The following is a 27,946-nucleotide window of genomic DNA, read 5'->3' as shown; positions in this document are numbered from 1 at the left end:
CTCATAGGCTGAGATTAACGAGGAAGTGATGCTTACGATATTGTGTGTGTGTGTGTGGTATAACGGCTGTCACGCAACTTTTGGGATTGCTCACTGACTTGACCTAACGGTTCGACTTTCTTGGATTAGTGATTGTAGAAAACGGGCATACATGGGCCGACTGGGATCAAAAGTGTCCCTGTAAGATCGCGAAGAAACACCGCGAGGGGGGATCCTTAATCGTCTCCAGGACTGGACTCGTTAAGGAACAGACTTTGAAAGCTCAAGAAAAAAAGGACCAGCCTCAGGTTTCGGCTACAAGAGACAGAAAAGTGATTCATCTTAAAACTAATACAGGGAGTAATTGAGACAGTTTTTTAATAAGTTCGGATATGCAAACCATTACTGAATCGTCCTTTAATAACTCAGTGATAGGGGTTTTCTCAGAAGATGCGAACAGCGTCCAGAATCATAAAGGTGAGGGGGGATTGTGGGGTTTGCATTTTTGAATTGTCTGAATACAGAGATATGCGACTGTGTTTGCTGATGGTGCTGCATTTTTATCGCATGCTTTCCGTTTAGACGCCATTGCAAATACCTGCCTGGAGCCGGTGTATTTCCACAGCGTTAGCTGAGATAGAAATGTGGTCCCTTAAATCTTCTGGTACACACATCCTGCAGCAAATGATTTTACCCACTGTCATCGGGTGAATTACTCAATCCAGCAGCCAGTGCAGACCAGTAATTCTCACTCATTCCCATTTACCTCATTGTCATTTAAGAGCATTTTAAGGGGTCTTTAAATTTCCCATTTCATACACACCCTTCTGCCTGCTTTGTCAATCCGAGTTTAACTTTTTAAACCAATTAAATCGTACAGGGGACTTATTGTTTTCTTTTTAAAGGCCACGTGGATTCTGAAAAATACATATTTTGCTGCAAACTGTTGGTCAAGTTAGTTAATTGGAATTTTTGTTTTAAAAAAAGAGAGGAACAGCAATAAAATTAGTGCGTTATCGGTGTGTCCAGTTGAGGGATAATTGGGTGACACTGCTTGGGGATAGCATGGCAGGGGGGCAGTATGCTGAGCGCCCCCTCCTGATCAGATGGAGTAAGGCTGCAGATGCTGCTCCTCGGACTGTCAACTGGAGAAAGAACAGCGACTTCTTCTCCACATTCCACACCTTCGTGCGACCCGCTAGCTCCTTTCTCATGGCAATAGTCTCTGAGCTGTTTTGCTGGAGACTTTGGAATTTTGTGAAGGATAAGCGGGGATATGAGTAAAGCATGATATATGATAGTTTAAGTTCAATGATTTTGAACGCTTTATTTTCCTTCAGAGAAGTAAACTGTTTTAAAACCATGCAGATTGGCGTCTCTTCCGTCTGATTTTTATTAAAATGCAAATGCCATAGCAATACTATATCGTCTCTTTGAACAACTTCATTCTGAGTTTGACTCAGTGGAGTAATTGCTTCCTGACGATTATTTTCCCAGATTAGGCAATTTAACACAGAAAGAGAGAAATCAGTTGAGATATCATACACTCCCTTGTGTTGGAAAGGCAGTGTGGAGGATATTGTATAGTAACGATATTTTGTTTTGAAACAGATACTTCATGCAAATATACAGAACTAAGATCTTCACTTCAGTTTCTTGCATTTAAAAGTGATCAGTTTTAAAATTGATGCATTGGAATCCCAAACCAGCAGAGTGTATCCAGGCTTTAAAACTTGATTATCCTTACGAACTTTGACCCAGACACAATGATAAAACTCAGCAGTATACGTTAGGTCTTCGTTCAGTTCCAGACCACTTGGTTTATTTTTGTCTGCTGGGAATCGACATAAGAGTTCTTGCTTAATGCAGATGCTTGAATAGATGGTTTTATCTCTATCTCTAAATACCTTAATTGATCCATTTGTTAGAAACGAAAATATTGTGCTCAGCAGTGTGTAGGTGCATTTTGGTAAAATTTGGAATATTGGACCATTTTGATGAATTTCTAATTGATAGTTTATTAAAATTTGGTTTTTCAAATGTATGAAATAGCCCAAATTCTTACTGCTATTTCATATTTTTATTCCTTGCTCAAAATATATGTTGTACATGGCATGGTGCTCATGTAAGTTACTGATGATCAATTTTACATATACAGTATGATTAAAGTGGGCTCAGAAATGACAGAAGACTGTGTGTTTCTATTTGTGACATGTTGGTCAAATTACTTTAAAATAGTAATATTTCTGATTAATTTGAGTTGTTGACCAGCCTGGCAAGCATCAAGCCTTCAGTATGACTGTTCAGTTCTGCTGTTTGCAGTTTGGCAAAAATGATCTCATTAAAAATGGCATGTGAGGATCCTTGAGCAATTTGTTTGAAGTGGACTAATAAATTATTTAGCAATGCAATCAAGGTATCATTCTTAGGTTATTGATGCATTGTGATATTTTCAATAAAATTAAAGGTAATACACAAAATACGAGCTATGGAGTTTGGGGTAAATATTACCATTGGTAGAAGCTTGATTAATGGACTGAAAATAGAAAGTAAAGATAAATGGGACATTTTTTTCAAGTTGACAGGCAGTGACTAGCAGGGTGTTGCAAGGATCAGTGCTAAGGCTTTAGCTATTTACAATTTATTTTAATGGCTTATATCAAGAGACTTAGAGCAATATGCCTATGGTTTCTGGTGATATAAAGCTAGGTGGGAAGGTAAACTATGAGGAGGAGACATGGAAGCTGCAAACGGATGTAAATAGGTTGGGGAGGTGGTGGCATTGTGGTAATGTATTGAATATTCCACAGGCTTAGGGTGATGTTCCAGGCAAATGAGTTCAAATCAGGGGGTGCAATGGTCTAGTAGTATTATCGCAAGACTATTAATCCAGATGCCCAGGTAATGCTGTGAAGAAACATCTCACCAAGGCAGAATTTGAATTCAATTAAAATTGAGAGTCTACTGATTGACCATTGCTAATTGTTGGAAAAACCCATCTGATTCATTTACTGTAATGTCCTTTAAGGAAAAAATCTGTCATCCTTCCCTGGTCTAGCTTATGCGTGACTCCAGACCTTCAACAATGTGGTTCATTCTTAACTATCCTCTGGGCCATTAAGAATTTTTAAAAAATCATTCTTATGATGAGGGCATCACTAGCTAAGACAGCATTTATTGCCCATCCCTAATGAATTCATGGTCATAATTAGACTCTTAATTCCAGATGCTTGTTGAATTCAGGTTCCACCATGGAAGGATTTGAACCCAGGCCACCAGAACATCACCTCTGTCTCTGGATTAACAATAATACCACTAGGCCGTTGCCTCTCCAGATAGACAATACATGCTGGCCTAGCCAGTGATGCCCACATCCAGTGAAATAAAGAGGAAAATGTGAGGCAACAACAAGTTGTCAGATGGAACATAATGTGGCTAAGTATGAGGTTATTCACTTTGGCCGAAAGAAGAGTATAGCTGTTCAGAAAATTAACATACAGCTACAACTAGCAGTTAGAAAGGCAAATGACATCCTGACCTTTTACAGTTGTAGAAAGACAGGGTTTTGGTGAGACCATAGCTAGAGTACAGAATTGGTCTCCGTATTAAGGAAAAGATATAATTAAACTGGAGGTAATGCAACAAATGTTCACCAGATGTATTTCCTGTGATAAGAATTGTCCTATATACAAGGTAGTCTAAAATAAACCTATATTCTCTGGAATTTAGGATATTAAGAGGTGATCTCATTCAAACATATAAGATTCAGAAAGGAGGAGAAAGTGAGGACTGCAGGTGCTGGAGATCAGAGTCGATAGTGTGGCACTGGAAAAGCATAGCAAGTCAGGCAGAATCTGAGGAGCAGGAGAATTGACCTTTCAAGCATAAGCACTTCATCAGGAAAGATTCAGAAAGGCCTTGACAGGGGAGATAATGGACAATGCTTTTCCCTCACTAGGCTGTCTAGAACACAGATGCTAAGTAGGGGGAAGGGCATATTCCCGGGATAAGGAACAGATCATTTAGAACTGAAATGAGAAATTTCTTCACTGTAGAGGTAATAAATCTTTGGAATTCTAGATAGTTGTGGATGCTCTGTTGTTGAATATATTTTAAGCAGATTTTTGCTGTCTTAGGAAATCAAGGGATATGAATGGAAAAATGGAGTTAAAGCCAATGATAAGTCATTGTATTAAATTGAAGAACAGGTTCAAGATGCCAAATGGTCTACTCCTGCTTCTTTTTCTTGAAATCTTGTATTTTTTATGATCTGTCATTGCCAGTTGATACGTAGTCGTGTTTGGCATTGGTACAGTCCTCGTGTGTTGACAGCTGATGATTCCAGAGTTTATTCTTGGTGCCTGGTAGCAGTGTCAGACAGACGTATTTAACTATAAAGTGCTTAAAACTTTCTTTTGTGAATACTGTTGAATGAATGACATAATAGATCACAAAACCAATTCTTCAGTTTATTTTGACAGGAATTGTAGAAGCCTACCTGAATTTTGCTCAAGCTGAAGTAAACAGCCTTGCACAGTAGTTGGGGACATTTCAAAGTAGCACAGAAATGGAAAATGAAGTTCAAACAGTAAAACTTTAAATATAATGGATCATAGTCTGTAATACACATGAGCAACACGGTTGCAGATAGAGGAGAAGTGAAATAAAGAAGGGACAGAAACCATTGGTCAATTCAGAAAGAGTTTGGACTGGATGTAGAGAAAATTCCTTTAGTATGGAATTACCTAAATAACTGGCAGAGCTGGATGAATGCCAGTGAAATGGAAGATTAATAAAAAGCAGCATCTTGACACTTGAAGCAAGTGGTTTTGTACAGAATGAAATCAGTCAAGGTCCCAGGTACCGAGAGTATGGACGTAATAAAATGGGTAGAAATAATTAGGGAGAGAAAGAGCACTGCCAAATATTGTTCACCCAAGAAAATGTAGAGTGAGAGAACCAGGATGGAATATCCGGGCAAATCATTCATCCCTTCATCAAAAATTCTTACTTAGGTATAGTCTCCAGTTTACCATCCAACCCAAACTCAGAAGTGAATAGTATTCTTAATTGACTTGCAAACCTGGCCAGTGCCACTTAGCTTAGATTGTACTTATACTTCCCTGAAAAACTTCCATTTAGAATATTCATTGCTAATGTGTGAATTATTTAACAATTTTGTAACAAGCTGTCAAAGAAGAAGACAAGGGTTACCGGCCAGGAACAAGCAGGTGAGACTAGTTTAGATTGGGATTATGTTCGGCATGGACTGGTTGGATCGAAGGGTCTGTTTCTGAGCTGAATGACTCTGACAAATAAGTCATACAGTAATCGCTTATGGTTGGTAATACTAAGTGCTTTTTGTTTAAAAATAATAGTTATGATCAATCACCAAATAAAGTCTCCTGTTGTACCACTAACTCCTCTTTAACTGGTCTACAGATTGTCAAGTTGTCTAGATCAATAAATATAGATTAATAGATTAATATAAATTAATGTGCTTAATTTTTATTGGACACATTATATAGTTGACAAAATTAATATCATTAGAAGGTAACCTGTCGGTTTATACGTGCTGGCAGTTAACAAGGTTCTAGAATTTATCCAACCTGATATTGAGAAGTTGCACTGTTAGGTGGGTTACTTACTTTCCTTGCAGCAAATGGTGTTCACTTCTGGGTGGCAGAGTGATGAACATCCACTTGTGCAGTTATTGACTATTGCTCTTCAATGCTGTGGCCTGAAGTAAATATACCTTATGCAGTGGACCTAGAATTCAAAGCAACTGACTTAAGTTGCAACATTTCTGATCTTTGGAAAACCTGTGTATTTAATTAATGTTCTGGATGTTTTATGTATACAAGCCTTTATGAGAATTGATCTTGAAGTATTCCTTGTGTGAGGTGTATACAATGTTGTGATTCTGCCTGATTGCTACACTTCTTTGTGTTTGGCAACCTGCACACACATGTCAGTTGATTTGCTTTAATGTCTGTTTCATAACTTGTAATATGTTTCACTGTTTAAATAAACTAACCCAGGGTTAAATAAACTAACCCTGACAAGTGATTGATTATTAGACCATTAGCATGACCTCGGCTATCGCCAAAAGGGTGGCAAAGAAAATGTAATTAAGTGAAATCTAGATTGGTATGTAAGGGAAAGCATAATTGATGTTTATATTGAGGGCAGTTTAAGTGGAGCATAGACACCACATTTGGACCAAATTGACTATTTCTGCACTGGTAAATTTCATGCAAAATGTACAGTTAAATAAACAATAATACAACTGATCAGAATTCCAGTTGTGAAAATGTATCTACTTGAACTTGATTTTGAATGAATTTGATTGGAGCAGTTGTACTTAATTTGAATGTTGTGTTGCTGGAGTCTCATTAGGATTGCAATTTACTGCACAATGTAGTATTAATTAGACAGACAAAAATGAAGATGGAGATCTTCTATTCTGTGCTAATTTGTTTATCCTCCAGTTTTCAACATAGTGGATTACCTACTCTTTAAATATTTACATAATCCAGTCCCCAAAGAATTGTTTGAGTGTGTACAATCAATCCCACTTAAATCTCACTCACATCTATCCATTTATATATCACAGCAGAATTTACATTGTGGAAATAGGATGGAAATTGTTACACACATGAACTATGGTCAGCAGAAACTGAAGGAAAACCTTCTGATCTTTTGATTAGACAATTCCTAACCTTCCACATTCAATATTGATTTCAACAATTTCAGTTTGCAGCCTGTGCCCCCATTTTTCCAAAGCCAGCAGCTGCTGCTGATATATTGTTTCTATTTACACCTCCTCAAGACCCATTTTTAGTTTCTTTCCTTGTGTCGTTGCCATACATTTTGTCATTTAATCTCTCCTGCCTTTTGTCATTTCACAGACCCTTCCTTTTGGCCTTGTTCCCTCCACTCCCCATTTCCTGCCTCTCTATTTGTTTAAATCCTGCTACAATTCTTAATTTATCTACTTCACTCCTGTTGATGCCGTTTTAGCTGTTGACTATTTCCAAACTTTTACTCATAGCTTCACTAGGTTGTGTCAATAAAAGTTCATTCAATAATTCACCAAAAATCTGAGAAATCAGGAATAGTGGTAATTGAGTCTAATTTTTCAGGAAGTATGTATTTTAAATTAGATTAGATTAGATTCTCCACAGTGTGGAAACAGGCCCTTCAGCCCAACCAGTCCACACCAATCCTCCAAAGAGTAACCCACCCAGACCCATTTCCCTCTGACTAATGTACCTAACACTATGAGCATTTTAGCATGGCCAATTCACCTGACCTGCCCATCTTTCGATCTTTATGAATAATCAAACTTGATCTATTAAACAAGTTGCAGTATTAATTAGTTGGATTACATTGTTTCATTTCATTTGAATTAAGTCTTAATTATTTAGTCTTTTATTTAATTGAACATAATCATTTGCAAAAATATCTTAATTACGTGTGACTTTACTCCAAGGTCAGTTTAATACATTTACATGTTTGAGGTATTGATTTTGGATCTCCAGATTTTTTTCGTTCTTATGTGGCCAGTTTTTAAGCAAAGGTTCACAGACCATAGAAGGTCTACAAGTAGATTTATGAGATCAATCAGATTTCTATCTAAATGAGGCTTGCCTTGTATGTGTTACAAGCCCAGTTCCTCGAGACTTACCTATCATTTTGATGGATTTGTTACCTTTCCAACATCAGTGTTTCTTATGATGATTACCACTAGCTTTCTTTAGCCTGCTGACACGGTCTTCCTGAAGTTAGCATGAGGTTACCTTGACTGTTTCAATCCAATTAGCCCAGTGCAAAGACAAATTCAATATGTTATTCTGTTTTGTTATTTTAAGTTTTCTGTACCTGGGCTATGGAATGTTGTACAGGAATGAAACAATTTCACCAGGGAAGGCACAAATGAACAGAAAAATCATTGCTTATCTCATATAATCTAATTCTGATGTAAAAAAAGACTCGAAACATTAACTCTATTTCTTTACCCATAAATCCTGCCTGACATTGCTATTTCTAGCATTTTCATTTCAGATCTTGAATATCTGCAATGTGATGCTTTTTATATGTACTTCATTCTGTTAGATCTTAGTCCCTGCTGGGCTGATGCCCAGTAATGTTGTTAGACATTATGGAAATGTATATTGCATATTGAAGCTTACTTGTTAAAGTATGTTGAAGGCATAGCAAGGAAAAGAAATGAAAAGGTGAACAAAAGGATTCTCTTTTAAGTTTAGTAGTAAAATGAGGTATGCATTTCTGTGTTTCTATCTCCCTGTACTGTTGAATGAATTCAAAATTGTGGTGGGCGATCAAGAAGAAATGGGCAACAGATGAAAAATCTTTCACACAGTCATGATCAAGAAGGAGTTATAACTTGAGCTTCCCAGCATCTGGTTAGAAAACAGCTTTGAGACCAACTTAACCATTTGAAATATGGTGCAATAGAGGCATATGCTAGAACAGAAAATGGTGAGAAAAATACTGAATTCTAAATGTGGCATTTACCTTTCACAATGTAAAGTGCTTTTATTAGCAGACTGTCGATGGAGAATAAAAGGAAATTGCAAAATTATGGTGAGTTCCATTACCACAATGTTCTACATGAACCCTTTTAAAACCTTTCAGTGCAGTCATTCCTGTAAGAAACGTTGCAACTTATTTCTGTACATCAGTGCTCCAAGGATCAATCTAAAATAAATTACTGATTATCTGCTTTTTTAAGCTCTTTTGAGGGATAATTGTTAATCAAGACACTGCAAGAAATCTCCAAGTCATGCCTCAGTTGCATATATTAATAAAGGCATTGCAGTTTAACAGATTTTCACAGCCAATATTAATCTTTTCAATGCTAGTAGATCATATTTCACTTGTGTTAACTAAAACAGCATTTGTTGGAACTTGGAAATTTTACTGTAAATGGTAGGAGGGCCTGTTAGAGAACATAACAGTTAATGTTTTGAGTTTGATGCTATTCCATAGTTAAAAATGATAAATTAATGAAGTAATTTTGATAGAGGAAAAAGGAAATGTGTAAAGACTATGGTCAAAGGGTGAAATTAATCAAGAACCTGAAAGCCTGTTAGAAAAACAAAGCTATAGAAGTTACTGAAGTGACATAATTCATAAAGCTTGAAAAATTAATTTTTAGACTTTACCCTGAAAGATCATGGAAACTAATGAGAATATTTGCCCACTATTGCCAGTACAGATCAGAAGTGTCTCCATGGGGTAAGGTGTTGAGAGAACAATGGGTAAGGTGATGATTCTGGTTATTCTGTTTGGGGAGGACCATTGGAATCTCTGGGAGTGTAATGTATTGTTGATACAGCCCTAGTCATTTTGGTGAATGGCTTTTGGAATAACCTCTGATTTCATAGATTTTTCTAAGCTACGTTAACAGTATTTCAGTTTCAAGTAATTTGGGAGAGATACTTAGTTTATGCATATCTCTTGTGACCACAAGGCCAATACTCTGCTGCTATTTCGTCAGCTTTTGTGTATAAGCAGGGAAATGAACCAGTGCAGTGACACCAATTAAATTTCTGTGTTCCTCCAAATACCAATTGATGACGATGGAACTATTACACAGACAGTGCAGACTGCAGTGAAGAATCATGGAAGTAAAGTTAATAAGTCTGCAACTGACAGAGCATGTTCTCCCTTATTCCCATGACTCCAGTTTTGCTAAGACTCATTGATGACATGTTATTAAATGCTACATTGATGTCAAGGGCACTCATTTTCACTTCACTTCTTGGGTTGAGCTCTTTTGGCTATGTTTGGAACAAGGTTGTAATGAGATTGTGAGCTGAGTTGTCCTGGAAGAACCCGGAAGAATGTAGATTATTGCTAAGTGCCACTAGATAGACTTGTTGATGACACTGTCTGACACTTGCTTGATGATCAAGAGTAGCTTGCTGGGACATAATTATAAGGACTGGATTTAATCTGCTTTTAGTGGACAGGACAAAGATGGACAATTTTCCATATTGTTGGGTGTATGCTGATGTTGTATCTGTAATGGAACAGTTTGGCTTGGGACACAGCTAATTCCAGATCACATCTTCAGCACTATTCAGTACTGCTGGAATGTTCACAGATTCCAAAGCCTTTGCAGTCTTTGGTGCCACCAGCCATTTCTTGATATTATGTGGAATGAATTGAATTGGATGAGGACTGGCATCTACAATGTGAGGGACATTTTGGAGAGGTCAAGATGAAGCATTCACTTGGTACTTCTCAATAAAGATTATTGCAAATGTCTCAGCTTGATCATTGGACACTGATGTGCTGGGCTCCCCTAAGATTGAGGATCTGAACATTTGTGAGTTGTTTAATCATCCACCACCATTCATGATGGATTTAGCAGGACTGCACAGATTGTATCTGATCTGTTGGTTATGGGATCACTTATCTTTATTCATTGCATGTTGCTTCTGGCATGACCTGGTTGTGTCTTCCCCAGTTCAGCACCATTGAACAAGAGTTGATTACTTAGCTTATTGATAATGGTAGAGTGGGAGATGTGTCGAGCCATGAAATTACAATTTGTTGTTGAGTACAATTCTGCTGATGGCCACCAATGCCTCATGGGTGCCCAATTTTGAGGTGCAGAACTGTTTAAAATTTATCCCATTTAGCATCATAACAATGCCACACAGTACAATGGAGGATTTCCTCAGTATGATAATGGAACTTGGTCCCTGCAAGAACTGTGTGGTGGTCACTCCTATCATTGCTATGGACAGTTACTTAAGTGAAAGATCTATTGGTGAGGAAAAGGTCAAGTAAATATTTCTCTCTTGTTAGTTCCCGTACCACCTCCTTTGTTATAGGACTTTTCATATCACCATAACATCTGTCTTAGGATTCACAGTGTAGAGTTTTGGCCAGAAGCTACGTTTAATAGATGCCATTATTACATCAGAAAATATATTGTGCTGATGATTAACCTTTTGTGTTATTAACACCGTCGTGTTAACTGCATTAAAAGTCACATTCTGTGGGTCCTGGAAATCTGAAATAACAGCAGAAAGTGCTGGGGCATCTGAGCAGGTCTGGTTGATCTGTGGAGAGAGAAAAACAGTCAGTGGTTCAAATCTAGTGTGACTCTTTACTATCTGCCCTGCGTGGCTACAGAGATGATTTTCTGATGTACTCTTGTACATTTTAAATTAACGTTTGTTTGTTCATCTCATGATGTTCAGTTCAGTGACTTCCTTCGTGTAATAAATTCACCTGAACCCTGAGAATTGTGGATGAAAAAATGGTGTAATTTGCTGAACAGAAGTTCCAATGAAAATCTTATTTTGTCTTATTAAAAATGTTTACTGCTCCCAAATATATTAAATCCTATGATGACAAATGCCAATTTGACTCTGATAGTATTCTCACAAGCCCTCAATATAAAGTCAGTTCTTGTAATTTTATTGAGGCTGATGCTATTTCATCACGTTTTTTAAATGGTATTTCTGAAGTGTGCCTGGCACAATCCTCTTGGAAAGCCATTGGCACCTCTCATGCATGTACATAAATATGTTCTTAAATGTGTGGAGCTGGGCTTTCTGAGAGCAGCAGACAGACCATCCTTATAGTATCTTGAGTCGTTCAATAACTCTTCACTTCATGTAAGAGCATAAATAGGAACAAGAGATAGCTAAGCAGCTGCCCAAGCCTGATCTGAAATTCGATAAGATCATTGATGGACTTGTACCTCAAAACCACTTTCCTGCCTTAACCCTATAATCTTTAATTTAGTTATCACTGAGTAGCAAGATCCAAATGTAGAACTGGGTTCTGTAGTTTATTACATCACAATGTTTTTTGTTTAACTAGTGGTGGGTCATACTTCCTTGCTGGTGTTATATATGGTGTCTTAATGATCAACATGCTGTCCAGTGTTGGCATAATCCACATGGGAGCTAACAACATCCATCTCCATGTCTACCTCTGCATAGCCTGCTCCTATGCTGTGAGATTCTGCCTTCGGTTATCAAGCCTCTTCTTTAAGATCGTCTGTTAAAACTGCCTCAGAATCAACAGGTGCAGACTTCAGAAGATAACAAAACATGGAGCTAGTTTAAAGATCCTTATTTTTTGAAAGGAAAAATCTGATTGCAAAAGTTGCACTTTCCATTATTCTTGCTCATGATGTGTTTAATAAAGATGGTGCTGACAGATACATGCAGTTTCAAACATTATTTTGAAGGGGTTCAATTGTAAATTCTTCATCTGGACCACTTTTGGACATCGTTTAAGTCTTTCCAGTCTATAGGTCTGATCTACATGTTCACCTGTACATGACTGAGCATGTTATTTGGAGAACAGCAAAATTACATTGGATGCCAAAATTATGCTAATTGATAGACAGGCATTTTCAAAGATTAATATAAATCTTATGAAAAAAGCCGATTAAAAGATCAAAATATCAGACTTGAGCAATAACTGGAACAGAATTCAATTGTACTAATGCTAAAAATACAATACTTACCTCAAGCATATGGAGAGAAATTGGACAACATTTTAAAAGTGGAAAATGCAAATTTCCAATGGTAAAATACTCTGAATTGCACTATCCTGCTCTGTTTCCTTAGAGACCGATAGCAGAAGTTAGTATAATCATTGGTCATTGTGAGCTGATGTGCTTCCTTATGTTATTTCAGTCAGACCCATATCCTGTTTGTCTTCATGGCATGTTTTTATCTGAGCTGTGTTTCACTTCTGAAATTGTTATCTGCTATGAACTGGACTTTCAACCACAAGCATTCACACAATTGCTTTATTACAATTTGTTAGTGTCTCTCATCTTTATACATATATATGGTACAAGGAAATTATTTATTTATTGAGTTCTTCCCCAATTGCCTTCCATTCATCTTGCAAAATTCTTACTTTAATGTTCGCCATTTTAAATTGTGAGGTATTTTCCAGAACTCTCAGCAAAGAAATAGAAGTGCGTCATCCTTTAATGGTTTGTATTTTGTTTTCTACCTTAAAAATAAATTGGAATTTTATGGAAGGTAACTAAGTAGAAGTATTATTGTTTTATTTCAGCTATTTCAAAGTACGAAGACTTTGGTTTTAAACTCGCAGTGATAGCTTCCATTGTCAGCACAGCCGTAATTTTATTGATGAGCGTGGCTTTTTTAACCAATTGTCTGATCAAATGTGTGAAGAAGAGTGAGAGAAGGAAACAACAGAGGTAAGGGTGTATTGATGAACAATTCATTAACTGTGATGTTGTAAGGATTATAGTTTCCCTGTTGTGAATTTCTCCCATTTCATCTGTTAGAATAACAGAATCCATTTGGTGTAGAAATTTCACTCATTGAACCCATAATGACCCTCCAAAGAGCATCCCACCCAGACCCAACACCCAACCACATCCCTGTAACTCTGCATTTCACATGGCTTCTCCAGCTAGCATGCACACTGTGGGCAATTTAGCATGGCCAATCTACCAGCCTGCACATCTTTGGACTGTGGGAGTAAACTAGAGCATACAGAGGAAACGAACGCAGACATAGGAAGAATGTGCAATCTCCACACAGACAGTTGTCCAAGGGTGGAATCGAACCTGGGTACCACTGAGCCACCATGCTGCCCTGTTTGTGCCATGTGATTCTGGACCATTAGACAGGTGACCTCAGCATGAGCTTAGACAATGAGTGAGGGCAGTCTGGCTGACTGTAGGAAGAACCAAAATCAAGCTTGATCATGCCCACTTAAAAGTAGTGCTCATTGGATAGCCACCAGCAGCAGGAACCCTTCCCACATTCAGCTTCATAACCCAGTGTTGACATTAATAACAATACTTCCATTAAGCAATAAGACATAGGAACAGAAGTAGTCCATTCAACCCATTGAGTCTGCACTGTCATTCGACTGAAATAATGCTGATCTGATAATCTTCAACTTAATTTCCCTGCCTTATCCCCATACTTCTTGATTCTTTTACTGATTAAAAATGTGTCTCAGCTTTGAATATAATTAATGACCCAGTTTTAACAGCCCTCTGTGGTAAAGAATTCCAGATTCACAACTCTGAGAGAAGAAATTTTTCCTTGATTTCTGTATTAAAAGGGCTATCATTTACTCTGAGATTATGCCCTTTGACCCTAGTCTCCCATAAGGTGAGGTAACCTCTTCACATCTGAAATATAAGGTGAGATAACCTCTTCACATTCCCTCTTCAATAAACAATAACATCTCATTTGCCTTCATATTCACTTTTGAAATAACTCCACAGAGGGCGGTATCCCATCACCAAGTCACCCTTTGTTTACACATGGACAGCCCTTGACACTGATCCAGCTTCCTCAGAGCCAGCTCTAAGAGTGAAACGAACCTCTGACACCTCTGTTTATTTTTTTTTTCACACATGTGTGTGACTCAGTGCATGGACTCAGTGAAGACACCATTGTGTCTTATTCAATAAAATTTGATTCAATATTTCTGCTGCGAGGACAAACACCCATGGAGCCAATAACAATCAAAGCCCGATAAAGGCAATGCTTATGTGAGAAAAGTGAAGGAGGGGGCACTGGGAATTAAATCAAAATAGAAACACTGTTTTAAATCTGTCAGCCAGGGCTCCCTAATTGGGGCGGTTAATTTGGTCCAATCAGGGATCTCATATTCTGAGGTCCACCGGCTGACTTTGTTACAATCACTACAGTCTCCTCTCATTCTTCTAAACTTCAACAAACTTACTAAATCTTTTCTCATTAAAAAAAATGCCCTCCTAACCCAGGATCAGTTTAGTCAACCTTCTCTGGTCTGCTTTCACTGTGTCCATTGTTACATCAAAGGAGGTCAACTAATTCAGCCTAGACTGGAGATATTACATATTTATTCAAAAGATTCTTGCTTCAGTTTAGACATTTAAATAATGTCTTGTGATGAAACCACATTGACTTACTGTTGGGTTTGGCTTCCCACAGAGTGAGTTACCAACATATACGGGAATAGTGCAGAAAATTAGCTTTGTGGTAGATGATCAGCAGTGATCTAGAATGGCTGAGTGGTCTACTCTCTTCCCTATGTGTCTAACTTGAGTCAGGTTCTAAAAGGTGAAATTTCATGCACTTTCCTTCAGGAAAGTATGAGTCAAGACAAAAAAAATCTCTGAATCCTTTTTATTATTTGGTTGCACAACTGAGCCTTCCTCACATTCTTTAATGGCACAAAATTATTTGCAAGTGCAAAAGATAAGCTTTCAAAAATATGGACGAAATATCGACAATCTACAAATTTAGAAACTGATGGACTGGAAAAGATCTCCTGCTCCACTTGACTTTATTTCGCATGCCTTCTTCAAATTCTCATTTCCCACCCAAATTTGTAGTGATCAGGGGAGAGGTCAAAAACCAAATAAATTTGCAGGTTGTTTGGGGGAAACATATAATTTTGTTTGAAACATTATTTTGAATATGTTCTGTAATATTTTTCAGACAATTGCAAACCTGGTACCAGATTGAATGTGATGTAATGGAAGGGTCAAGAGACTTTTTCCATGGACACAAAGGCAGAAACAATAACAACAATAAACTCTGGGCTAGTACATTAACAACAGAATTAGGAGTGGATGGTTTGGAGAATATCAGATTTTCCAGGTATTTGTTTTTCTATCTGTGATTGCCAAAGAAGTTGTTGAATGTAAAAGCAACATTACTTTAAGAATATATGCCTTTCTTCAACTTACAGTCAAATAGAAGTCCCTGTTAGTTCAATTGTTGAGTTTATTGCTTGATGTGAATGAAATTGGCCTACAAGAAGCTTTGACCATCCAACGTTGGTCACGTGAGAAGGAATTAAAAATTCTTATTCCTTTTTCAATGATCTTTACTAGACAGTGAGGTGGTTTCAATTGATGTCTTATTACAAAACTACCACCTCCTGGAGGATAATAAGCCAAATGGAATTCTTGAGAAATATGCATCAGTGCTTTTCTTGAATAGAGAGTAAAGTGTATCAAACACCATTCCGCTACTGCAAAAGAATGCATACAGATGTTTATAATCATTCCCTGCTACCTTCTATATTTTCTGGGTTTTCCAGAAGCAATAGAGTAAAAACACAGTTGAAGTGAACTGTCATCTTAGCTGCAAAATAGAAAGCCCTGTGCTGTGGAGCTTTGCTCAGTCAGGGAGTTTGATAAGCAATTAAATAGATTACTGTGTAAAAGTGAGATACTTATAAGGAATTGTGATAGAAGTTAAATGATTTCAGATATGATGGGTCACTTATTGAATTCTTCCTTGATGGTCACAGCAAAATCAGGTTTAAAAGTAGCTACTGCTAGCTGTTCCTGCTGGTCCGAAAGAGTTTGTGGCAGTGTGGTATGCCAAATCTCCTGTTGACACACAGATTTTTTTTTTTACTGCCTTCGTCCTTGAATAGAGAGCTAGCTCAAAGGTCAAGTCCAAGTGTTTGCAACAAAAGAATATTTTTCCAAAAAAGGAGTCAAGCTATTCCATTCAAGCCTAAGAATGATGTCAATGACTGCTGTATAACATCACAAGAAAGATCACTTTAATTACTCCTGTACTTGGTTATCTTCAGAGAAATGTAGAATTCTATCTTGGTCAAAATAGTATGAAGCAATTTATTGTCAGTTTCTTTGTGGGATGTGAGTTTTGTTGATAAGTAATGCCCATTCCTAATAGCCCTTGTTTTGAAAATGTGGGTGTACTATACCTTTATGAGAGTTAAAAGCTGGCAGTGACAGCAGCAAGTGTTCTCAATAAGGCACAATATAACACGTGCTCCAGCTACTGGAGTAGCAGGTTGCCTGGAAATGACAAAAAAAAACAGATTCACATTTGGCCAATTAGTTTAAATTGTTCCCTGAAAAAAAACAATTTCCAGTCAAGTTTTAATTGAGTATATTGACAGTCTTAAAAGCCAATGACACAATTCGATGCTTTGGGGTGTGAGTTCAAGGAAAATTAAACAGTTGGGAAGAGAACTGCCAAGCCCAGCATGTAAACAGACTGCTTAAAAAAATAGTTCTCTTAAAAGATACCTTTTCGATCAGTAACCTGTGACACAGAAATTCCTAAGAAGAAGAAAATGACACAGGAAGCTCCAAATAGAAGAACTGAAAGCTGCTTGGTTTTGAGATAAGAAGTGTTGTTTTATAAATCTTAATTTGGAGTTTTATCGGACTAGTATTATAGAAGGGAAGGTAAAAGATAGGTTTGAGTAAGGACTTATGCGTAGCTGCTAGTTAACTATTCTCTGTTATACTTTAAGAAATAAAGTTGTTCATTTTTACTTTGAATAGTTCTTGGCCACTCGAATTTTGACAGATTACTGCACAGGATAAATGTTTTCTGTGTTGCTGGTTTTAAATTAAGCAGGAGGGTTTACCCTGTGCTGTAACACCCTTGAGAAGATGATTGTGAGCCACCTTCTTGAATCACAATAATCCATGAGCACAGTTCCATAACTTTGACCAGTGATGATGAAGATCGTGTTGTAGTTCAAAGTCAACCTGTATATGTGACTTGCAAAGGAACTTGCAGGTAGTGGTGTTCCCATGTATCAGATGCTAATTTCCTTCTAGGTGATATAGATTTGTGAGGTCCAGTTGAAGGAGGCTTGGTTAGTTGCTGGAATGCATCCTATAGATGATGCACATTATTGCCGTTGTGTGCAGAAGATAAAGGGAGTGAATGTTTAATGTTTATGCTGTCAATTGTGGGTCGCTTGTTCTAATTGTTATGTGTTGTTGGAATTACACTTTTCCAGACAACTGGAGAGTATTCCATCACACCTCTGACATGCACCTTGTAGATGGAGGACAGGCCAGGAGGGTCAGAAGGTGGGTAATTCACCACAGAATTCCCAGCTTTTGACCTGCTCTTGTTGGTACAATGTTGAGGATATATTGCTGGTTTACTGAGTTTCTGATCAATGGTGATCTCTCAGAATGTTTATAGTGGGGGATTCAGCTTGTTAATTCCATTGAAAATCAACAAGTATTAGTCAGAGGAGATTGTCTTTGTCTTTGCCTGACATGCTAGTGGTGTGAACATTACTTGATACTATTCTGCCTAAACCTGAATGTTTCCCAGATCTTGCAGCATGCAGTCAAGTTCTGTTTCAATATCTGAGGAGTTGCAAATAGTTCTGAATACTACGTAGTCACCACCAAACATCTCAATTCTGCCTTTTGAAAAATGGAAGGTAATTGATAATGCACCTTAAGATGCCTAGGATACTATCCAGATGATGTCCTGATGCTGAAATAATTGGGTAACAAACAACTACAACTCTTTTCCTTTCATACAAAGACATGACTCCAGTCTGTAGAGCTTTGCCCTGATTACCATTGTCATTAGTCTGTAGACAGTAATGATAATGGTTGGAGGTGTGAGGGAGGAGGGGTCAACAAATTTGTCATAATGCATAACCAAGTTGGAAATGGATCAATGAAAATAAAAGATCCCTGGATACGTATTTCTGTGGTCACTTTAGTGGTCAGTTAGAGATCGGTGGAGAGGATGCATTTTTGGTTTTGTCATTTGAAATTAGTATAGGGTTTAAGTACTTCACATATGCAACTTGCACAAGCACTGTTTATTTACCAGTATAATGTGCAATGCATTTGTTTTAACAAACACTTCCTGGACTTTACTGCCACAGCACGAGCTCTGCACGTGCCCTATTCTCCTGGTGATCTGGTGTTTTTGACCAGAAATGAGTATGCAATCAGTCAAACCATCAATCCAATGAAGGACTATTGTTCAGTGTGAAAAATTGCACAATCATCTTTGCTTAACTTCTTGCATTTTAATAAATTTTAAATTTGCACTGCATGTGTTAAGGGCTAAGCACCAAGTGTCAGTGGCCATCTGCCCTGACAGGTGCTGGGCCACCGAGCCCTCAAGAGCCTCTGGCACTGGCTAACTGATTACTCTGGTAGTGAAGGTGCTGGAGCACATGTCCATGGTATGGTAAGCAGTACAGCAAGATCCTGGCCTGTTAGACATTTTCAGTTGGCAATATTTGGTTCAGAGTGATGATATCAAACTAAGCATTTGCCTCTTTATGAAAGAGAAGTACGAGGTTAAAAAAAATCTCTAGTGTGTTTTGACTGACTACTAACCCCAGGTTAATGGAACCCTAAATATGACTGTGGAAGGGTCTTATCTGGTATGTGAAAGTAAGGGAACATCTCTGGGACACTCGCATCAATAAACCCCACGACCTCGTGGCCAAACATTTCAACTCCCCCTTCCACTCTGCTGAGAACATGCAGGTCCTGGGCCGCCTCCACCGCCACTCCCTCACCACCCGACGCCTGGAGGAAGAGTGCCTCATCTTCCACCTCGGAATCCTTCAACCCCAGGGCATCAATGTGGACTTCACAAGTTTCCTCACCTCCCCTCCCCCACCTTTTCCCCAGTTCCAAACTTCCAGCTCAGTACCGTGCTCATGATCTGTCCCACCTGTCAATCTTCCTTCCCACCTATCCACTCCAACCTCCTCTCCGACCTATCAGCTTTACCCTTTCCTCCATCCACCTATTACACTCTCAACTTCCTTCTCCACAGCCCCACCCATCCCATTTATCTCTCCACCCACGAGGTTTTTAGCCTCATTCCTGATGAAGGGCTCCTGCACGAAACATCGATTTTCCTGCTCCTCGGATGCTGCCTGACATGCTCTGCTTTTCCAGTACCACTCTAATCTTGACTCTTATCTGGTATGCAATAAACCCTGAAAGGAGGATAGACTCTAACAGTCGATGTCAAGCCAACTTGGGCAGTGACAGACTCCTGAACACAGGAACCTAGAAGATGATAACAGACTCCCAAACTGGCCAGCTTACAGCAGTATTGGATTGAATACAAAAGACACAAAATTGATGTACTGGCATTTCTGTCACTGGACAATCCGGTTTAGGACAACTAAACATTGTGGAAGGTAGATCTGTACAACTCTGCTGGGGTTGGTGCTAAATATGGTATTTGATTTCAAATGCCTCTAACACTAAGCGTTTTCATGTGTAGAGCTAGTTCATAGCAGCATGGTTGTGATGCACATTGAGGGTGGTGAACTTCACCAAGTACAGACACCAACTGCAGAAACCCTTGATGATGCTGTTGAGGAGCTATATGCGATTTTTCAAAGAAACGTCAAACACCATCTCTAAATGTGAGAGATTGACTATAATGAGGGACTTGATGTGAAAATTGGAAGTCAGGCTTTGGCCTGGGTGAATGTAGTTATAGTGGGGAAAATATTAAAGTCTAGCTAGAGCAAATTATGGGTCTGGCCATAAGCTGGTATTGGGCCAATGTTAGACCCATGTGGTGGAGACAGAAAGATGCATAGAGAAACTCTCCCAATTGACAGATAGATTGATTCCCTAAGAACTCCAGTATGTTTGAACAATACTCAGAATGAAAGATGGTTTCACCTAGGAAAAAGGTACTAGCTTGAGAAAGATGCTTAGCTGCCATAAAAGCTGTGTTGAATATAATGTGCCCAAGAAACCCCAGATAACAGCGCAATGCTTGAAACTGATAGAAAGTAGCAGATAGACAAGGCAGAGGGACCATCAAAGAGTGCCTTACAAAGAGCTCTGCAAAAAATAAACATACTTGCAGAACAGTCAAAAGGATTGGGCTAAAAGAAAGGGTGCAGACTGCAGAAGATGAAGATCATAAGGACAACTGAAAGAAGTATGCAGAATGTTTCACAACTTTGTCAAAGAAGCATAACTGCTGGCAAGATGCAAAAGCAGGTTGAACGGGAATATAATCTGAAGTTAATTAAGTAAAGCAATAGTGGCATCAATACTGCACCCAGTTATATGGTCCATATGCATGTTATACAGACTGTAACTTGGGGAGAGCTGGAACCAGAAGCCAGATTTGTGAAGATGAACATGCAATTCAGAAGCTGGACATTAGCAAAGCAACAGTCCTTGATGGTATACTTACTGAACACCTGAAGACCTAGAGCTGTGACTGCTGTCAGAGCCACAAAATAAATCATGGAACTGAAATGGAGACATGACATTTGACCAAATAATTGGCTAGTTTCTAAGCTGGTAATATTGTCAAAAGGTGAAGGTAGCTGAGAGTATCCATATTTACAACAATGAGCTTGATGATAATGTCACAAAAATGCTGCTTGAAATGATCAAAGGCTCTCAGACATCAACACACAAGAAATAACTGAGGAAAAGTTGTGTTTCACCATAGGCAAAGGGATATCAGATGCCATTCAAGTGCTGGACAACATAATTGGAAAGCATGTGAAAAAAAACAACACGAGAAGAAAATCTGAGTTCACTTAGCAGATGATGCAAAGGCGCCACGTGGTAAACCCTGTGGGAATTTTAAATACAACATCACTTAATCTGGCTCATTCAAAAACTTTACAAATGGATAATGTGTGGTGTGTATATCAGGTGACCAGACAGACAGAGCCATTCAGTTTGGCAAAGGTGTTAGACAAGGACACCTTCTTTCACCACTACTTCTCAGGAGAAAAACTCACAAAAGAAGTCAGCTCTGCTGTCCCAGAACATCTTGGAATGACTATTGATAGTCACAACTCTAGAGCAACAGGAATGCTGATGACACTTCTTTGATGGCCAGTGATGGATGTAGTGGCTGAAGAGCTGAGCAAGTCAAGTCTGTACTGACAGTGGAGCATCAACAAAAATACGATATACCTAATGAGAATTTATGGTGAGACCAGTGTGACAATTCAGTCCACAACCATTGTGAAGATAGATGTATTTCAATTGCTGGCATTGATGGGACAGAGACACTGAACTCAAAACAAGGTTGCCAATTGCCTGAAGCTCATCTGAATTAACATTAGAGAAAGTAGAATATTGCATTGAATGGGTGCAAGAGCTGTCAGGAAGAGGTTTGCAACTGTTGAAATAAGGCTCTGGTGAAGAGTTATTTGCAGTCAACTGGGAAGTGCAAAGAACCAATTAAGTTGCTCACAGGTGAATCAGATTCCCAGCTCATCATGGGCTTTTAGCTGAAGAGAGGAGATGGAAATTGAGAAAATATGACCATGGGCAAAAGCAGGCAAGAGTTTGGTGTTGGTAAGGTGCAAAGATGGATCATCAAAGAAGAATAAGCCGAGTTGAAAAAGGACTAAATGGATGGAAAGCATCAAAAACCGGTGCGAGAGAGGAACAAAAGTGGTGTGCAGTGAACAGGAGATGCCTGTGACCTCCTGCGAATTATTCTCACCAGTTTAGTGATCTTACAGTGAAAAGACAAAACTAAATGCCTAAGGGAATAAATCAAGCTGAATTAAACTTTTTTTTTAAAATACTTGATTTTGGGATGAGGGTGTTGCTGGTTGGGCCAGCATTTATTGCCCATCCCTAATTACTTGGTGAGTAGTTAAGTGTCAGATACGTTGCTATGGATCTAGAGTCACGTGTAACTCAGACCAGATAAAGATGGTAGATTTCCTTTCCTAAAGGATATTAGTAAACCATACAGATTTTTACAATAATCAACTGATTACTTTGTTGCCATTTGGCCAGCTTTTAATTCTAGAATTATATTGAATCTAAATTTTACCATCCGTCATTCAAAACCACGCCCTAAGAACATGAAAAGAAAACAAAGAACTGTGGATGTTGGAGATCTGAAACAAACAGAAATAGTTGGAGAAACTCTGAAGAGAAAACAAGAATTAATGCTTTGAGTCCAGTGACCAGTGTCCAGTCTAAAGAAAGGTCACTGGACTTGAAACACTAGCTCTGTTTACTCCCCATACTTGCTGCCAGGCCTGCTGAGTTTCTCCAGCATTTTTCTTTTCATCAGAACATTAGCCTGGAGTTCTGTCATTATTCCTATGCTACCACCTCCTGCTTTGAGCAATAATATTACTGAGTGTAACAATTTGAATCCTATTTACTTTGAAAAAGAATTTCAAAGCTTACGCAATGGCATATAGTATAGTGTGTGGTACAAAGCCATTTAAATAGTCTGATTCTAGTTTAGATCATTGCTGTTCCTGAGTTTCATCCTTAAGGTCAGGGTGAAGTTTATGGTACTATACATTTGTTCTATCACTTGCAATAATTGAACAAATATCAGGCAGAATTTAAGCCAACAGGCTTATAGGGCATCCTATTTAGATCTACATCAGGTGAGGACAAGATCAGGTTTGGTTATATTGGCTACTTGCATTGGGAATGCACCAAGCTCATCCATGAACAATGGTTTTGGAAAGTAAAAGTGATGAATTATGTTTGAACATCAAAGAAAATGTTTTTTTGATAATGATTTTATAGCTGTGATTTGAGAATGATTTGATTGCTGTGAATACTGTTAGCTTTTATTTTATTGACTGCAGGTGCCAAGAGAAGATCACAAATGACTTTGAAATCACAGCAGATTGCAGGCAAAATGGACCCCAGAAATCTTTTCAACCATTGAATCCACAGGTTTCTAGAAAATACGAATTCACTGAGTCAGTGATTTTATTGGATCCACTTACTGACAGGCACATTGTTGAAACTGACAAATCTCATCAATCCCAACATAAATCTGCTCACTATATTCCAAGATATCATCCTTGACACAGGAATCGCTGAATACCTGTCAATATAATGGTAACTGAGCAGACATGGGTACAGAACATAAATACTTGGAAGTGACATGTGCCTTATGACAATGATTAACATATCAGCAGACTTGATTTTATTTAAATTTTATTGAGGAAATGTTTACGTTCAAAGAAAACAATGTTCACCAATGACAATCAGCCATTTCAAGGAACTCACATATCTGTTTGAAGATCATGAATAAACATTGGCTCTGGATTGGTATGAATAATTAACTTCGAATTTCTGTAGTGCAGTTCTTGAAGCATGGCCGTTATTATTTACTCCTCTGTAACTCACATACAATAATTGTATGTCTGGCTTAACGTCTGTTTAATGTACTTGTTAAACTAATCATTTTCATTATTATTCACATTTCTCATACAATTGCAAATTAAGCTAATGAATCCATTACTACACTAGCTAACTTCAGACCTATCATATTTTAAGATGAAATGCAGCAAGTTTTTGCCTCAAGAACTTTTCATCCAGTTATACTACAGCCAAAACAAGATAAATGAAGAATGGTGTCATCCAAACCTTCTTGTTGAATTAACATTGGATAACTGCGGACATGACTTTTGATTAGCCTTATACACAAATTAAGATTTGAAAATAACTTCACACCTTGGAGCATACATATATACAGTTACTTTCAAAGTATCTTCGTGACTATTCATTTTGACCATGAGAGTTTCTTGCTATTGAAAAAGATGAGTGTGGGCCAGCTCTGTAAATGTTGAATTGCTGGTCAGCACTGTTTTTTATTTGTTGAAGCAAGATTAAACTTGATTGTTCTAGTATTCAGCTGCACGTGTACAGTAGATTGTTCCAGAATCCCTCAAATATCAACCCTTGATCACATCCTCTGTATATATATGTTGTTCCATAGCGACCATCATTCAGAGAGTTGGGATCAGTTTCTGCGTTCGTGGTGCTAAAGAGTTCTATGCACGAACTCTTTATGGTCCTTTATCTCCATGTTATCAGGTTACCTGTCTAACTTGGATGAATTATAATCTTCTTCAGCTAAACGTTAGTGAAATCAAAGTTATTGTCTTCGATCCCCTGTGTCAAACTCCACTGTTGATGTCAATTCCATTTCCTTATCCTCAATCTGTCTCATCTCACAGGCAATTACCTTGAGCTAATCTCAGTGTCCTGTTTGACTGCGAACTAAGCTTCTGACCTGTTTCTGACCTATGGCAAAACTGATGCAGATGGAGATCAATGCAAGCGAGGTTATCCAGTTGGATAAAAAAAGATTAGATCAGGGTACTTCCTAGATATTATGAAGTTATACAATGGATGTCCAAAGAGACTTCAGGGTTCAGGCGCATGGATCTTTAAAATGTCACAAATAGGTGCAGAAAATAATCAAGAAAGCTAATGGAATGCGGACCTTTATATCAAGCTGACTGTAGTAACAGGGATTCAGAAGTTATGCAAAACTCTGGTGAGACCCCAAATGAAGTACTGTGAGCAGACCTGAGCATCACATCTTAGGAAGGATATATTGATCTTGGAGGGACTACAATGTAGGTTTACAAGAATGACATGAGGACCTCACAGGTTAAGTTATGATGAGAGATTATTCAAATTAGGCCTGTTTTCTTTAGAATTTAAATGTTTAAGAGATGATTTGATCAAAGCCTTCAAGAAACTAACCGGAAAAGACAGGGTAAATAAAGATAAACCATTTCCGCTGGTTGGGAATTCTAGACTAGGTGGAATAGCCTGAGAATGCGGGTCACTCTGTTCATGAGAGATATTAAGAAGCATTTCTACAAACAAAGTGCAGTATATATTTGGAGCTCTCCTTCACAAATGACAGTGTATGTGGATCAGTTGTTAATTTTAAATCTGGGAGTAATAATGTTTTGTTAAGCAAAGATATTAAGGGATATGGGCTTCAAGCAGGTGTATAGTGTTAGGCCATAGATCAGAGCTGAAAATGTGTTGCTGGAAAAGCGCAGCAGGTCAGGCAGCATCAAAGGAACAGGAGAATCGACGTTTCGGGCATAAGCCCTCCTTCAGGAAGCCCTGAAAAAGGGCTTATGCCCGAAACATCGATTCTCCTGCTCCTTGGATGCTGCCTGACCTGCTGCGCTTTTCCAGCAACACATTTTCAGCTCTGATCTGCAGTCCTCACTTTCTCCTAGGCAATAGATCAGCCATGATTTCATTAAATGGTGGACCAGACTTAAGGGGCTCAATGACTAACTCCTGTTCCTATATTTTGTATCAGTTACAAAGACTAGCTGCTTCCCTCTCAATAACACTTCCTGATTCTGCATCTATCTCAGCCTCTTTGGTCGCTAAAAATTTAATCTGTCAATGTTTCGGTGCTTTCCTGACTGATTTCCCATCCTGAAAATATTTGTAAAAGAAAACACAATTTCTTTTCTCCTGAAATAATTTTCCTGCATTTTGAAGTTGCATTTTCTGTAAAAATCCGATTCCATCTCTCTGTTCATGTGAAGTAAAGGTATTGAAATTCTAATTTCAGAGATTCCTTTTAACGGTCAATTGTTTATTTGTTGTTCATGTGACACCTTTTTTCCTCTGTTTCATGTTAATGGTTACGAGAATTCTGATCCAAATACTATGAGATTCCAAAATGAAGTTTTCTCTTGCATTTAAACTTCCACTTGTGCCACTACTACTGTCTTGTATCCTCTTTAGTCTAACTCTCCTTTAGCTTTCTTTTATCATCTTTCTTAATGTCTGCTTGTCTTTTTGAATTTCTTCTTATTTAGCATATCGATCAGTATCTTCTTTAGTGTTTAGATTCTCTACAGTGTGGAAACAGGCCCAACCAGTCCACACCAACCCTCTGAAGGGTAACCCACCCAGACCCATTTCCCTCTGACTAATGCACCTAACACTGCGGGCAATTTAGCATGGCCAATCCACCTGACATCTTTGGACTGTAGGAGGAAACCGGAGCACCCGGAGGAAACCCATGCAGACACTGGGAGAACCGCCGGAGGCTGGAATCAAACCTGGGACCCTGATGCTGTGAGGCATCAGTGCTAACCACTGAGCCACCGTGCCACCCATTTATGATTGGTCTAAATCCAATCTTGGCTTTTGTCTTACTTTATTCACTGTCTCTTACACCCAAACACCAAAATGATTAAAGAGAACATGGGCTTTTAATTATTTCTTTAGATTCCAGAATTTGATTTAATTTTAATGATAATCACTTGTAGCTGTGGTAGCTTATGTTTTCAGAGAATCATAATACTCAAATACCTATCTCATATCCTGCTGTCATGAGTTGCAGTTATCAAAGAAAATTTGCATTTTTACACCCACTTTGATAAATTCAGTTCTAATTTACCCTCAGTGTGCATTGTCTTTCTTTTGGTCTGTTGGTTATTTGGAAGAAGATTGCATCTGTTTTCAGAACTAGTTTTGGTAAACCATATTTTCATAGTGGACACAGATCGAGTATTGATTATCAGATTTAAAAATTATCAGCAAGTCAATCCCGTAAGCAACACTGAAGTTGTCTCCTTCAATTGTTCCTGGAAAAAATACACCTTAAAGATTATCTTATTTGAAATCAATGTGACATGAAACATTAGATAAATATTATAATTTCCTAATTTTGCGATGCTGTTTGAGCTTTTAAAGTCTGTGAATCACGGCAGATGGAAGTGATTAGACATTTTAATCCATCTTGTATTTAGGATCTGATCGAATGAGTTAATAGTGAGGAATTGTCATAATACAAACTTCTCAAAAGTGGTTTTGTTTTGAAAAAATAAACATTGATAAGACACATGGGGCTGAATGTTCCCAGCTCATGAATGATTTGGGAATTGATGAGTCAATTGGGAAAATATGACAAGAACGTAAATCTTAGATTCTCAGTCTCAAGGTAATAAAATTCCAATTTTCCATCCAAGGTTTCAACATCTAGCATGGTTGGGATATCTGGTCGCATGGACAAGATTTTCTGAAGGGTCTATTTCCATGCTGTATAACTTTATGACTGTATGTCGCTATTTTTCCAAGTAACAGAGGGAAATTAGGTGGTGCCAATTCCCATCATGAAAGTGAATGATGATAACTAGCAGATCCAGCTTCTCCAAGCTCAGTGGTTAGCAGGCATTTGCGAAACCTAGGGCAAGCTCTATAGGTAGAGACAACCTGCATCCGCTGTCCATAGAGGTTGGCATGTAGATTAGATTAGATTACTTTACAGATTAGATTACTTTACAGTGTGGAAACAGACCCTTCGGCCCAACAAGTCCACACCGACCCGCCGAAGCGCAACCCACCCATACCCCTACATTTACCCCTTACCTAACACTA

The 27,946-nt window shown here is 38.2% G+C and overlaps 1 protein-coding gene across 1 annotated transcript; it reads left to right on the top strand.

Moving 5' to 3' along the window:
* Window positions 1-12: 12 nt before the first annotated feature.
* On the top strand, window positions 13-24,427 carry LOC122548003. Its single transcript, XM_043686557.1, has 4 exons — window positions 13-456; window positions 13,069-13,216; window positions 15,468-15,629; window positions 23,371-24,427. The coding sequence occupies exons 1-4, from the start codon at window positions 372-374 to the stop codon at window positions 23,594-23,596; spliced, it is 621 nt and encodes a 206-aa protein (XP_043542492.1). The 5' UTR covers window positions 13-371; the 3' UTR covers window positions 23,597-24,427.
* The last annotated feature ends 3,519 nt before the right edge of the window (window positions 24,428-27,946 follow it).

The sequence above is a fragment of the Chiloscyllium plagiosum genome, unplaced genomic scaffold (genome assembly GCF_004010195.1).
Source record: "Chiloscyllium plagiosum isolate BGI_BamShark_2017 unplaced genomic scaffold, ASM401019v2 scaf_3564, whole genome shotgun sequence".
Lineage (NCBI taxonomy): Eukaryota > Metazoa > Chordata > Chondrichthyes > Orectolobiformes > Hemiscylliidae > Chiloscyllium > Chiloscyllium plagiosum.
This window is presented reverse-complemented; position numbering and strand designations above follow the sequence as displayed.

Bases quoted from the DNA above. Each gene is read 5' to 3' on its own strand.
- LOC122548003 (XM_043686557.1), top strand. From the start codon at position 372: ATGCAAACCATTACTGAATCGTCCTTTAATAACTCAGTGATAGGGGTT. The intron at 457-13,068 runs GTGAGGGGGGAT...GTTTTATTTCAG, and splicing joins CAGCGTCCAGAATCATAAAG to CTATTTCAAAGTACGAAGAC. The intron at 13,217-15,467 runs GTAAGGGTGTAT...AATATTTTTCAG, and splicing joins GAGAGAAGGAAACAACAGAG to ACAATTGCAAACCTGGTACC.